The sequence below is a fragment of the Coregonus lavaretus genome (assembly GCF_964263955.1).
Source record: "Coregonus lavaretus genome assembly, chromosome: 1".
Lineage (NCBI taxonomy): Eukaryota > Metazoa > Chordata > Actinopteri > Salmoniformes > Salmonidae > Coregonus > Coregonus lavaretus.
The window spans coordinates 79,998,373-80,013,199 of NC_139988.1; the positions used below are offsets into that span (position 1 = coordinate 79,998,373).

The 14,827-nt window shown below is 42.1% G+C and overlaps 2 protein-coding genes across 3 annotated transcripts; both read right to left on the reverse strand.

Moving 5' to 3' along the window:
* Positions 1-220: 220 nt before the first annotated feature.
* LOC311127501 (ADP-ribosylation factor-like protein 4D) lies at positions 221-2,407 on the reverse strand. The gene is made up of 2 exons (XM_084159324.1): positions 2,332-2,407; positions 221-1,378 (listed from the first exon to the last, which is right to left on the reverse strand). Exon 2 carries the CDS (start codon positions 1,250-1,252, stop codon positions 647-649), a length of 606 nt encoding a protein of 201 aa, XP_084015450.1. The 5' UTR covers positions 1,253-1,378; positions 2,332-2,407; the 3' UTR covers positions 221-646.
* A 7,000-nt stretch (positions 2,408-9,407) lies between these two features.
* LOC311131970 (transmembrane protein 106B-like) lies at positions 9,408-14,540 on the reverse strand. Of its 2 annotated transcripts, none has more exons than XM_084165116.1 (8): positions 14,367-14,540; positions 13,460-13,648; positions 13,136-13,196; positions 12,825-12,978; positions 12,567-12,707; positions 12,186-12,229; positions 11,684-11,737; positions 9,408-9,814 (listed from the first exon to the last, which is right to left on the reverse strand). In XM_084165116.1, the coding sequence occupies exons 2-8, from the start codon at positions 13,638-13,640 to the stop codon at positions 9,688-9,690; spliced, it is 762 nt and encodes a 253-aa protein (XP_084021242.1). In that variant the 5' UTR covers positions 13,641-13,648; positions 14,367-14,540; the 3' UTR covers positions 9,408-9,687. The 2 variants fall into 2 exon arrangements, with proteins under 2 accessions (XP_084021242.1, XP_084021241.1); XM_084165115.1 differs by having other exon boundaries at positions 13,460-13,651; positions 14,367-14,524.
* Between the last annotated feature and the right edge of the window lie 287 nt (positions 14,541-14,827).

Here is a 14,827-nt window from a genome sequence, read left to right on the forward strand (position 1 = left end):
AAAATGCATACTGTGTTAGCTTTACACTATGATATTGTCTCAACAGATAGCAACATATATTTAATACAGTGTGTTGATTTATTAATTATTCAGTGTTACAAACATTTTACAACTTGTAAAAACAGTCGGTGAATCCAACTGAAACTTAACCTCTGTGCATAAGGGGAATGCACTTCGAATTGTTCTTTCAAAAGCTACCAAAATAAATAATACCGTAATCGCCTTGGTGCCCCATTTGATATCAATACGATTTAGCTTCATATCATATAAAATGTGTCTTTGTTCAAATCCAGAGTTCAGAGTTTAAAGTTCAGTGTCATATTTCTAATGTACTGTGGTGTAAAACAAGTGAGTGCAACTTTGTGTGATAAAATATGTCATAGGCAGCTACAGCCTATCGTGGCTATTACAGATTTCTTGCATCCAAGGGGCAGCTGCGTGGCTAATAAAAGGTATGAAAGACACAGTGTATCGATACTGCATGTCACATAAAGGACAAATCCATTTATCCTGACCCCTGGGCCATCTGGAATTGGTCCTTTGTTTGACAAAAAGCCCTCCCTTTTATTTAAAGGGACGGAACTTCCGTTCAAAGAGTCACATAGTCAGTACATAAATGTCCCTATAAACCAGAACAACCAAAGGCTTATCTCTTTCTATGTTTGTTGTGTTTCACCATCTTCTTCCTCATCAGGATCATCTCGTAGAGTTTCTCTAGGCCTGGTTGTAGGCCCCGTCCATCCACGGCGCTGCAGCTCTGTACGTGGTGCAGGGTGGAGGCATTCAGTTCATGAACAGCCAGGGCCTTCTCAACCTCGCTCACAGACAGAGCCGAGGCCAGGTCCTGCTTGTTGGCCAGCACCAGGACGGGCACCCCCTGGTTCTCCGAGGTACGGGTGATCTTGTGAAGCTCCACCTTGGCCTCCTCCATGCGCTCGGCCTCAGTGGAGTCCACCACGAACACCATGCCGTCGGTCTGCCTCGTGTACGACTTCCACAGGGGTCGCAGCTTCTCCTGGCCACCTACGTCCCAGACCTGGAAGGTGGTGGCCCGCGAGCGGCCCACCGCTAACTTGATCTTCTCTGTGTTAAAGCCCTTGGTCGGGATGGTCTTGACAAACTCCTTGAGTTTCAGTCTGTACAGCAGAGAGGTTTTGCCAGCCGCATCCAGGCCGATCACCACCACATGCAAGGACTGGAAGTTTTGCAGGAAATGGGTGTTGGGGGCTATCTCGGTCAGCTGGTTCCCCATGGCGATGGGATGTTCTCACCTATGTAGGTGAGGTGGCAAATTCTGGTTAATCCTTTCTAATAGGTTGGCATTGGCACCCTCTTCGAAGGTGGAGGTGGCAGACTGGATGGATGCAGGACTGTGGACCTTATCAAAACACAAACACAACAATTAGTTACTATTTAAAGACTAGACAATGAGATTGACAGGTCTCACTACAGGTGCTATTACACAATAATAAACAATGACACAGACAGAAAATGTCATTAGACACTGTAATACAACACATTAATGATTGCTTCTATGGTTAGTTGATGTGTTTACATATAATCAAACTGATAAATGATTAATGCAATTTCTTATTCAATTGAATTGCAACTAGCCAAGCAAAAAATTGAGACCAATTGGTTATTCTTTGTTGGAATAAAACCACAACCATAACAGCCATAGCCTAAGACAAGGTCAATTTAATTGTTTGTCATAGGAAATGTACAGACAGCACATTTTAATTCTGAATTTATCAAGATAAATGTTGGTTTGGGTTTAAAACTGTAAGGAGCGGTATGGCTGACAACATGAAATTGGTGGCTGGTTGTTATAGATGTATTTTGCCACTAATACAGTCAAACCCTAATGGCTGTCTTGGGGCACATTGCTTCCAAGTTGAATATGAATGAGCTTTTGCACATTGAATGCAGTTAATGCCGGGATATGATTGGGGTTATAATCCAATAGTTTTTATGAGGCTTTTGTTTCTAAAGAAAAACACATATCTTCAATAAACACAACCCATATTTTCTCCATAGGCTGTTATAAAAAAAAAACGTCAGTGCTGCCATCCCAACTCACTAATTGTGAGAACATCAGATAGAAGAAAATAGCCTGACTGTAATTCTGGCACCATTCTGAGGAATTAAATATGTGATAAAACTGCAGATTTGCCTTTTATGAGTGAGACATTTTACTGGAATGAAACCGCTATAACCAACCTTGTACATAGCATTACAACTCAGATTTCATCCCAGTAAGATACCCTATCTCTCTATATCTGTGCAAAATCTTATAATAACCTGATCAAAACTATTGTCAAATATATTTACCTTCTAGACCTCTTGAATGTACAAACATTTCATAATCCTAGCGTAGCGAATACATCCATATATTCATACATCCAAATATCTCTGCGCGCTCATATCTGTCCGTCCGCTCGCTGCACTGATGGAGCAGTTAGCAGTGGAGTGGAATAGCGCGCACAACTGCTAGAACGAGAACCCGAGGTGACGTCACTAAATAATCTACTCCCCTGCTGGTCTGGTATTTTAGGTCTTTGGTTTCATACACATAAGCGACAGTTGGAAATTTACAACGTTAAACATACAGTATTTTCACATGACCTTCGCCTCCCCCTTCCCCCATAATGTTTATGACCAAAAATAATAACTGTAGCGACCCTGTGTTTATAAATGTCAGCATGCTTTTGTGGCACAGTCGATGTCAGGGCTACGGGCCAGGAGGTTGAGGGTTCGACGACCACCAAGGACAAGCGCACTCCCTGCATGTTTTATTACACTAAGATCAGAACCGGCTACAGGCAATGATCAGCTAGGGGGAAATCAAATTTTCAACATTTTGTAGCCATATTTATTATTATATAAAATATATGCAACACATTTTCCACCAACAGGTTTCTGTGCCAATGCACTGCACAACCAATAAACAAGGCATAGCAACTTCGGTATCATGGTCTGTGTTTTCTACACCACAATAAATAGACTATACCAATCTCGACAAACAGAAAATACATTTATGTCATTTAGCAGACGCTCTTATCTAGAGCGATTTACATGAGCAATTAGGGTTAAGTGCCTTGCTCAAGGGCACATCGACAGATTTTTCACCTAGTCGGCTCGGGGATTAGAACCAGCGACCTTTCGGTTACTGGCACAACGCTCTTAACCACTAAGCTACCTGCCGGGTTTCCATCACGTTAACTACTAAAAATGAACTACTAAAAACGCTACCAAGATTTGAATTTAGTTAAACTACCGCCAAGCTACTGCAAAATGTAATTAAATTGAACTAAATATAGTTCACTACTCCCCAACACTGGGCCGGCTCATGCCGTGGTTCTCAAAGTTAGGGGAAGTGAAATGATAGGTTACAATGACTTTGCTCATGCTGCATGCCGCAAATTATATGTAACAACACCCTGAGCATATCTGACACGAAATGAAACACTAATACAAATGTAACAAAAGCACAAAATTGATAAACAAGTTCATGGAGTTTTCTTTCGCACATGCCTTTTCATTATAGCATAAAGACTTCTGATTTCTAGCTGCACCAATCAAAGCAGTGGAGCATGGTCAAACCATTCATTTTGGGCGGAGCGGGGTTCCAGAATGCAATCGTATCACACAATTCTACCAGTTATAAAATTGTAATATACAGTGCATTCGGAAAGTATTCAGACCCCTTGACTTTTTTCACATTTTGTTACATTACAGCCTTATTCTAAAATTGATTAAATTGTTTTTTTTCCACCTCATCAATACCCCATAATGACAAATCAAAAACTGTTTTTTTAGAAATGTTTGCAAATGTATATACACTGCTCAAAAAAATAAAGGGAACACTAAAATAACACATCCTAGATCTGAATGAATGAAATAATCTTATTAAATACTTTTTTCTTTACATAGTTGAATGTGCTGACAACAAAATCACACAAAAATTATCAATGGAAATCAAATGTATCAACCCACGGAGGTCTGGATTTGGAGTCACCCTCAAAATTAAAGTGGAAAACCACACTACAGGCTGATCCAACTTTGATGTAATGTCCTTAAAACAAGTCAAAATGAGGCTCAGTAGTGTGTGTGGCCTCCACGTGCCTGTATGACCTCCCTACAACGCCTGGGCATGCTCCTGATGAGGTGACGAATGGTCTCCTGAGGGATCTCCTCCCAGACCTGGACTAAAGCATCCGCCAACTCCTGGACAGTCTGTGGTGCAACGTGGCGTTGGTGGATGGAGCGAGACATGATGTCCCAGATGTGCTCAATTGGATTCAGGTCTGGGGAACGGGCGGTCCATAGCATCAATGCCTTCCTCTTGCAGGAACTGCTGACACACTCCAGCCACATGAGGTCTAGCATTGTCTTGCATTAGGAGGAACCCAGGGCCAACCGCACCAGCATATGGTCTCACAAGGGGTCTGAGGATCTCATCTCGGTACCTAATGGCAGTCAGGCTACCTCTGGCGAGCACATGGAGGGCTGTGCGGCCCCCCAAAGAAATGCCACCCCACACCATGACTGACCCACCGCCAAACCGGTCATGCTGGAGGATGTTGCAGGCAGCAGAATGTTCTCCACGGCGTCTCCAGACTCTGTCACATCTGTCACGTGCTCAGTGTGAACCTGCTTTCATCTGTGAAGAGCACAGGGCGCCAGTGGCGAATTTGCCAATCTTGGTGTTCTCTGGCAAATGCCAAACGTCCTGCACGGTGTTGGGCTGTAAGCACAACCCCCACCTGTGGACATCGGGCCCTCATACCACCCTCATGGAGTCTGTTTCTGACCGTTTGAGCAGACACATGCACATTTGTGGCCTGCTGGAGGTCATTTTGCAGGGCTCTGGCAGTGCTCCTCCTGCTCCTCCTTGCACAAAGGCGGAGGTAGCGGTCCTGCTGCTGCGTTGTTGCCCTCCTACGGCCTCCTACACGTCTCCTGATGTACTGGCCTGTCTCCTGGTAGCGCCTCCATGCTCTGGACACTACGCTGACAGACACAGCAAACCTTCTTGCCACAGCTCGCATTGATGTGCCATCCTGGATGAGCTGCACTACCTGAGCCACTTGTGTGGGTTGTAGACTCCGTCTCATGCTACCACTAGAGTGAAAGCACCGCCAGCATTCAAAAGTGACCAAAACATCAGCCAGGAAGCATAGGAACTGAGAAGTGGTCTGTGGTCACCACCTGCAAAACCAGTCCTTTATTGGGGGTGTCTTGCTAATTGCCTATAATTTCCACCTACTGTCTATTCCATTTGCACAACAGCATGTGACATTTATTGTCAATCAGTGTTGCTTCCTAAGTGGACAGTTTGATTTCACAGAAGTGTGATTGACTTGGAGTTACATTGTGTTGTTTAAGTGTTCCCTTTATTTTTTTGAGCAGTGTATAAAAAAATTACTGAAATATCACACACAATTTTACTATTCATAAAATTGTCATATATGTATTTTTTATACAGACTGGCTCAAAACTAATTTAAACTTCACACATTTTCTAATGGATTATGATAATTTGCTGGTAAAAAGGTGGTGGTGCAAAAACATACATTTGCACCCTCTATTTGAATTTGCTCCATGGATCAGGCGGCCAAGTGTAGGCTACGGCGAAAAGCTGTTTGGCTCAGCCAAAGATGATCTATTGTGTTACTCAGCTCAGTCGTGGCTCGCGAAGAGGAAGAACTTTGCAGGTGTTTCCGATGAATAAACAATGCCTTGCTGGTGGGTGGTAACATTCAAATAAAACCCAGCCCTGAAAAGAAAGTAGACTGTAAAGTATTAGCACGTCATATCATAGCGGAAACACATGGCATTGGCACAGAAAATATCAGAAGTTATTACTTCGGATTTCCCACTTCAACCCCAAATGTACAGTATAATACTTTCACTAAAATGATGACTCATTGACTTAAATCGTTGTGCAACATCATCGGTAAGCTATGGGCACCGTCTTTCAGCTGAAAAAAAGTGAATTTCCGCTCTTGTGGGCTGACATTTTTTTCTCCGCGGTCAAGAGAAGGGCCACTAAAATGTTTTGCAGCGAGGTGGGGGGCCCCACAACCAAATCTCGCTTAGGGCCCCCAAAAGGCTAGAGCCGGCCCTGCATTGCTAGTTAGCCTATTGCAGATCTGGACAACTAATCCACATACCACTATTGTCACTATGAATGGTGGATAGAGGGCAGGATAGACAATATTGACCTGTGGTATAGTAAAAGTTAGCACGCGGGAAAAGCGTACTGCATAAGGGAAGTACCAAAATACCTTGATATAGGAGAGACACATGCAAACAGATGAGGAAATTTGGCTAGGATGGAAGAAATGATATAGTAAAACCTCCAAAAGAGCGAATGTAAACCAAGGGGAAAAACGCGCTAGCCTCACCTGTGCCCAAAAAATAACCATACAACACATTGGCCTACACAGTGTCCTATAAATTAGTCTAATTCCTAATTCTATGGTATGGACAGACTTTGGCGCCACCTTTTGTCAAACCTAACCACGACCCACACACTGGGTAAGAATGGAATGGAATTCATTGAAGACAGTTTTGTTTAATCTTGCATTGTCATTATCATGTTATCAGAAGCACAGTCAGATCTGTCTTCATAAGGGCTGTTGATACTGTCCTGTTGTTGCTGTCTGGAGAGCTCATAGGCAAGTGCATTTTTATTTTATTTAGGAAAGTCATAAATTACAATATTATTTTTGTTTTTAAACAGAGAAAAATATGTTTTACTATAAACATAATCAATGCCGTCTTATGTATTATTGCGCAAACAGTTATTCTATTCTATTCAACTCTATTCTGTGATTAGACGTATCTGTGTATGCAGTTTTTATGCCGCTATAAAGGATTGCGTCATAGGGGGCGCGTTCAAGTGGATCACTTTTGTCAAATTCACTGCCTTTCAAAGTGTGTTGCATTATTGGTATAAAAATTGGCCAACTTGCGCCTACATTTTGACTGCATGAACTTTACAAAAATCATGTGTTCAAAGGGCATGAAGTCATTAAGTATTTTTAGCATAAAAACTGTGGATGGAAACGTCGTTACTGGCAACACTACTGCCATGTTGCACTGAGCGGTGATGTTGGAAAACCACACCAGTAACTAGGTTTGCCTTCAATTGGCGACAGATTTTCATGCGAATGTTCTACAATCTGCATAAAAACAATATGTGCATTTTCCTACCAGAGATGTGTTTCCATCTAATTGACTTGTTGTGGATAAAAGGCTGTGCATGATGACATAGTGCCCATTAAAAAAAAAACAAGTTAAATGGGTTTCCTCTGCCATTTCGCACATAATTAATTTTACAGACGCAAAAATTATCCCACCATGTCGAAGGAACAAATTATCTGTAGGCATTTATACAATTGTACCGAAACTTCCAGTTTCCATCACAGCTGTTGTGATTTTTTTTTATACAGTATGACTTTACTCGCATAAAAACTGGGGATGGAAACGTGTTTACCCACTGGGCACACACTGGTTGAATAAAAAAAAATGTCCATCATTTGAACCAACGTGGAACTGAATTGAAGTCTGTGCCCAGTGGGTAGTGTCCGACTTTCGCCTACAGTTAGTTGCTTTCGCCTTACCACTCAAACGTGCCCAGGGTCTTGAGTACTCATAAATCAGGGTAATTGCCATGCTCAGATTACGCTGTGTGGTCTAATACTGTAGACTTCCAGGGTGGTTTACTGTAACATGACAGCCATGCACTGGGAAGCGGGGCGCAGGCAGAACGTGGTTGAACGCAGCGTGACTATCACTCATAAAGGCAGGGAGGGCCATTGTTCTTTTAATCATCAACGATGACATTAAAGTAGGAGACATATAGGACAGTAAGAAATTGTTGATACAGTAGCTATTTCAGTCAAGGTCACAATGTTACTCCAAATCAAATCAAATTTTATTAGTCACATACATGTGTTTAGCAGATGTAATTGCAGGTGTAGCGAAATGCTTGTGCTTCTAGCTCCGACAGTGCAGTAATATCTAACAAGTAATATCCAACAATTTCAAAACATATACCCAATACACACAAATCTAAGTAAGGAATGGAATTTAAGAATATATACATATATGGACAAGCAATGACAGAGCAATATTTTTGGCCTTCCTGTGACATCGGGTGCTGTAGGTGTCCTGGAGGGCGGGTAGTTTGCCCCCGGTAATGCGTTCGGCAGACCGCATCACCCTCTGGAGAGCCCTGCGGTTGCGGACGATGCAGTTGCCGTACCAGGCGGTGATACAGCCCGACAGGATTCAATTGTGCATCTGTAAAAGTTTGTGAGGGTTTTAGGTGCCAAGACAAATGTCCCTGTTGCGCCTTCTTCACCACACTGTTTGCGTGGGCAGACCATTTCAGTTTGTCAGTGATGTGTACGCCAAGGAACTTGAAGCTTTCCACCTTCTCCACTGCGGTCACGTCGATGTGGATTGGGGGGTGCACCCTCTGCTGTTTCGTGAAGTCCACAATCATCTAGACTACATCACATAGCCTTAACAATATATATAAAGAGATTATTTCTCTCTTGGATTTATAGGATGTGAAGTGACCAGCTCCGATGGTAGAGAGCCAGCCTGAGGCGCTATAGTGCTGGATGTGCCACTGGGTTAGGGTATTCTCATCCCTTGCTAGAGGTTATGAATGTCCATGCAATTAACTGAATCTAACTTCTTTATAACCCTCTCTCTATATGCTTTTCTCTTTATAGCAGGTTAAAGTGTGCACTACAAGTGTGCACACGAACAAAGACAGCTACAGTGCCAAGATTGACAACAGATACTCAGTGAGTTCAGTTCTTGCATCACACACTGTTGAGTTATGGGGGCAACCTTAGCCAAACATGTCCATTCTACTACCATAGGACCTCCAGTTATCATGGGCTCAGCTTTCATTGTTTCAAGCTAAGAAATTGAGAGTAGAATATGGCCTATTTCTTTTACTAATCATGTTATGACGATTGACAGGGAAATTCAATAATATTATAGAAACTAGATTTAACTTCCAAAGATTGATTTTTTCCTAAAAGGACAAATCCAAAACTCTGTGTTGATGACATCAGATTTATGAAGATGGTTGTTTGATGTGTTTCAGTCCATCCAGTACTCCCAGCAGTGGTTGCTAAGGACAGCATGACAGCACCACCTTATTGTTAGAGGCTCTCCATGGCAACAACAACCACCGCTACAGTACATCAACATCTGTAGCTGTAACCATCATGCACTGGGACATGCACCATTCCTCTCACAGTCAAATCATGGTAACACTTAGGAAATGTTATTTACCCTGTTATATAAGAAGGTTCATGGAATTACAAGCCAATTGCATATTGAATATCACTGCAGTAAACTTTAAAATACACATAACATGGCTTGTGGAATTTAATTTGTATTCTGAATCATTATCACACCTCTCATATGTTCTAAATCCCTACAATTATGTTAAAACAACCAACATGTACTTTCACAGTTCATAAATCATTCAGAAAACTACTTTAGAAGAATATTGCACAGAAAATAATGTGGGTAGAACAGAGGACAATACTAGAATGAATAATATTCTACAATACATATACATTTCCCTTTGACAAGTCTATCTTGTTAATAATACATCTTTTCACTTTGGGAATCCCTCTTTGCCAGGCTTTCATCGTTCAAAAATAATTTGCCCGATAGGGTGGGGGATGGTCGTGTTGGCTCCACAGTCAATGTACTCAAAGGTGTCTTTGGACAGCTGCTCCGAGTGAGCCAGGTAAGACACATCCATTGTCATTCTGTGAAAGACAAAAAGGGAATATTAAGGCAGGCATTTTGAAATCTTCAACTGCAAGTGCACAGTCTCGTGTTTCAAAATGTGAAAAATGGTCAAAGTTCAAACGTTTCTTATTCCGTTATTCCTGACTATCTTTTTCGGTAATAAAACAAATGCAACAACTGTAAATTGGGTTGGTTTATGAGCTAAAAGGAATGACTATAGTTAACAACGGTACTAGGTTTACAGCCTGATTCATCCCAAATGGACATGAAACAAATGAGTGACATGTTTTGAACACGTGGCTTGAAAGGGGGAATTCATCCACGTTTTGAAAAGGCTAAAAACATTCCTATTTTGGCTCCAATCGTGTTGGGTCTTGAAAAGCAAAATTCAGAAGAAAGAAGTTGGTCAAAACATGTTTACTTGGCCAAAGGTCTTCAAGGCCACTGACAACAAGAATCGTCAGCAAAACTACTTTGTAAATCATTCTTAGAAGTATAGGATATGTGAGTGGCTGGATGGTTCCAGTTGAGATATACTACATGACCAAAAGTATGTGGAAACCTGCTTGTTGAACATCTCATTCCAAAATCATGGGCATTAATATGGAGTTGGTCCCCCCTTTGTTGCTATAACAGCCTCCACTCTTCTGGGAAGGCTTTCCACTAGATGTTGGAACATTGCTGCGGGGACTTGCATCCATTCAGCCACAAGAGCATTATTGAGGTAGGGAACTGATGTTGGGCGATTAGGCCTGGCTCGCAGTCGGCGTTCCAATTCATCCCAAAGGTGTTCAATGGAGTTGAGGTCAGGGCTCTGTGCAGGCTAGTCAAGTTCTTCCACACAGATCTCGACAAACCATTTCTGAATGGACCTCGCTTTGTGCACGGGGGCATTATCATGCTGAAACAGGAAAGGGCCTTCCCCAAACTGTTGCCACAAAGTTGGAAGCACAGAATTGTCTAGAATGTAATTGTATGCTGTAGCGTTAAGATTTGCCTTCACTGGAACTAAGGGGCCTAGCCCGAATCATGAAAAACAGCCCCAGACCATTATTCCTCCTCCACCACACCTTGCAGTTGGCACTATGCATTCGGGCAGGTTGCGTTCTCCTGGCATCCGTCGGACTGCCAGATGGTGAAGCGTGATTCATCACGCCAGAGAACGCGTTTACACTGCTTCAGAGTCCAATGGCGGCGAGCTTTACACCACTACAGCCGACGCTTGGCATTGCGCAAAGTGATCTTAGGCATGTGAGCGGCTGCTCGGCCATGGAAACTCATTTCATGAAGCTCCCGACTAACAGTTATTGTGCTGACGTTGCTTCCAGAGGCAGTTTGGAACTCGGTAGTGAGTGTTGCAACGGAGGACAGACCATTTTTACGCGCTGCGCGCTTCAGCACTCGGCGGTCCCGTTCTGTGAGCTTGTGAGGCATACCACTTTGAGGCTGAGCCATTGTTGCTCCTAGACGTTTCCATTTCACAATAACAGCACTTACAGTTGACCGGGGCAGCTCTAACAGGGCAGAAATTTGACCAACTGGAAAGGTGGCATCCTATAACGGTGCCATGTTGAAAGTCACTGAGCTCTTCAGTAAGGCCATTGTTTGTCCATGGAGATCGCATGGCTGTGTGCTCGATTTTATAAACCTGTCAGCAACGGGTGTGGCTGAAATTTCCGAATCCACTAATTTGAAGATGTGACCACATACTTTTGTATATACAGTGTATGTTGAAATGGGAAGTTAATGGGGCATACTGTAGATAAGCATTGAAGCTAGGCATACTACAGCCTAGTAGTCAGATGCTGAAGTGTATGTGGTGAGACGGATGTGTTTGTGGTTGGTCCTTTAGTTAACATATCTTAAAATAAAAGTGTGATACCCACTGCAAATGCAAGAACAAGGTGTGAATCCTTATGGAGGTTGACTTGCAGTAATTACTGAAACAGAAGAGTTATGAAGACATTTACTAGCCTAAACATATAACAGAAAGAAAATCATATATTTCGAAAACAAAACCAAGAATGTACTGTAAGTTTAATTCATATACAGTGCATTCGGAAAGTATTCAGACCCCTTGACTTTTTCCACGTTTTTTTGCAAACATTTCTAAAAACCTGTTTTTGCTTTGCAATTATGGGGTATTGTGTGTAAATTGATGGGGGGGGGGGGGGGGATTTAATCAATTTTAGAATAAGGCTGTAACGTAACAAAATGTGGAAAAAGTCAAGTGGTCTGAATACTTTCCGAATGCACTGTAGGTCCTAGCCAAGAGTACATACATAGGGTACTATAATGTACACAGATAATACTATATTTCCTTCCTAATTTAGAAGTAGTGATGGTAATGATATTGAACATGTAAGTGATAATAAATGTCATGCTTACTTCAGGCCTGGGTCCTCAATTATTATGGGTATGACAACAGTATACTGTACGGACATAAAAAAGGAGACCAGAAAAAACTCAATTAGATTGGAAATGAAGGTCAAACTGTTTCATATGGGACCATAAAGGAAAGTGCTTTGCACGACACAGTATTACAATTGTGTCATTTTATATTTTAGTCATTTAGCAGACGCTCTTATCCAGAGCGACTTAAAAGGAGCGATTAGGGTTAAGTGCCTTGCTCTAGGGCACATCGGCAGATTTTTCACCTAGTCGGCTCGGGATTCAAACCAGCAACCTTTCAATTACTGGCCCAACGCTTTTAACCGCTAGGATACCTGATGCATTATGACTTATATTAAACAACAATATTACACTCACCGCTTTCTCTGAACGTGATTTGACCGAGGTCATATTAGATATCTTGATTCTGCCCACCACTGTTTCAGCGATCAGCACTTGCATATCAAAGTCCAGGACTTCCATTTCCGCAAAGTTCTCATTGGTGAAGTTGAAAACATTCTAGAAGAGGAAACACAGTTTGATCACACTGACCTCATGCAATGAACCAAATAATGAGTGATCACACATTGTCTTTGATGTCTAAGGGAGTGTGGCATGTATACGTCACGTACTTACCATGACTTGCATTTCAACAGTGTCTGGGGTGAAGAAGACCATCACTGATTGGACGGCGACAGGGGATAGTGAGATACTCCGTGGGAAGAGGAAGAAGAGGATCAGACAGCAGACCAGGAGACACAGCACCACCGAGATACACACGTAGAGTTTCCTGGAAAATTAAGAGTTAACTATGCGTAATACTATATTTTGATTAAACACACAGAGAATCTTTCTGTATACAGTGTCTCGTATGGGTAAAACACATCACACAGTCACACACACACACAAACAATCAGACGCACAAAAACAGACACACACACACTTACGTGCGGCTGGGCTTCAGTCTTTTGTCCGAACATGGAATGACTGCCACTAGCTGATCATGTCCTATTCAGAGAACAGTAAGGTGGGTTATTATTTCACTGTTACAGATATGGCTCTATTGGCATGTCAGCCTTACTACACACAACACACAACAGTGACTCTCACTTCTCTTAAAACAAGTGTGGGTTATTAATAGTTTCAGAAAGACACTTCCCGAATCCCATCAGCAAGTCTTGAATACTAACATGGAAATAGTCCCAATATCGACATGTAAGTTAGTCACAGGAGCAACTAAGTAGTCAGTCTGGCTGAAGTGGGCCACCTACCTCTTGGAATACGCCCTATTCCCCGACAAGTCGGACAGGTATCTCCTAAATTGCCAATGCTGTCCCCGATGGCTCCATATAGTTGGGAGTGGGACCGAAATCTTCTCTTCTCCGGTTCTTGTTCCTGAGGCATGATGGCCTCTGTGTCCTTGGAGGCATTGGGGTGTCCGAAAGTGACCATGGTCCTATCTGCTGGGAGAAACACAAACACAACCCCCAGTCTGCTGTTAAAAGGTGGCATCAGCCATGCATTCTCTCACTTTTTTTTCACATGAACAAGTATGACTGATATTGTCTAGAGCTGTATTGCTCTCTCTATAAGCAGAACCTTGGTGTTGGACCTCTTTGTGAAACCTGAAAGATCACGTATTTGCTCTTTATAGTGCAACACCATAAACCTTAAACCTGCCTCTATAAAATAATTTCCCTGCATCTAGATCCATAGGAGGCCAAAGTCCTCACCATTGCTGTAAAGACAAGACAGTAGCATCACTGTATCTTATCTCTATGATCGCCTGCTACTCGGTTAGATAAAGCTATACCTTATTTTTATACGTTCTATGAGATGAGATGTTTAGAGGAATGAGCTTTTTTGCCACAATTTTGCTAGGGGTGTAGGGCTTTGGGGTGTATGGCTTTGTAATTCCATGTAACACTTTCTCATTTGTATAGATTTGGAGTAAAAACCAGGAATGTGACTTGATAACAGCATTTACGCATTTTATCTATCATCCTTACTATAAATTCCTTACATAGATGTTGTTTCACATTACATATCTTCAATCACATGATATAATATACTAATATACTATCATTTTTAAAATACATCATAAAACTCAACAATGACAACGCATTAGTTCAGCTGACAGTGTGGAAAGTTGATATGCTTTTGCTTCGGCGCACTTACCTCATAACCTGATGTCCAGCAGGTTTTCAGTGCGGCTAATTGTTGGTAAATACTCGCAGCCAAACATGTTTTATACCAGTCAAAGATGAACGAATGTTGGACTTTTCTCCTAACGTTACATAGTTCATCTTGCGAAGTGAAGAAATCACTTCCTACTTGAAGCGTTTGAAAAGCAGACGTCGTGTCAGAATGATGTATGCTGCCACTTGGTGGTAAATTACTAGCATTAACCACAACAAAGCTTATTATATGCACCTAGAATTTGTTTAAGATTAAGTTTGGGCAAAGCAAAGCAATACATGGCAGTCGGTAGGCCTATGTCCAATTTCTAAAGATACGTTCGATGCAACCAACGGGCAGAACTTAAAGGGATAGGTCACCCAAATTACAAAATGACATTGGTTTCGTTACCCTGTAAGCAGTCAATGGACAAGGTGACAGCAATCTATGCTTTGATTTTG

What these genes read in the sequence shown, in the direction of transcription:
- LOC311131970 (XM_084165116.1), bottom strand. Translation starts at nt 13,640, where the DNA reads ATGGTCACTTTCGGACACCCCAATGCCTCCAAGGACACAGAGGCCATC. An exon ending in AATAGGGCGTATTCCAAGAG is followed by an intron (nt 13,197 to 13,459) that starts GTAGGTGGCCCA and finishes TTCTCTGAATAG; the next exon opens with GACATGATCAGCTAGTGGCA. An exon ending in ATTGAGGACCCAGGCCTGAA is followed by an intron (nt 11,738 to 12,185) that starts GTAAGCATGACA and finishes CTTCTGTTTCAG; the next exon opens with TAATTACTGCAAGTCAACCT.
- LOC311127501 (XM_084159324.1), bottom strand. Translation starts at nt 1,252, where the DNA reads ATGGGGAACCAGCTGACCGAGATAGCCCCCAACACCCATTTCCTGCAA.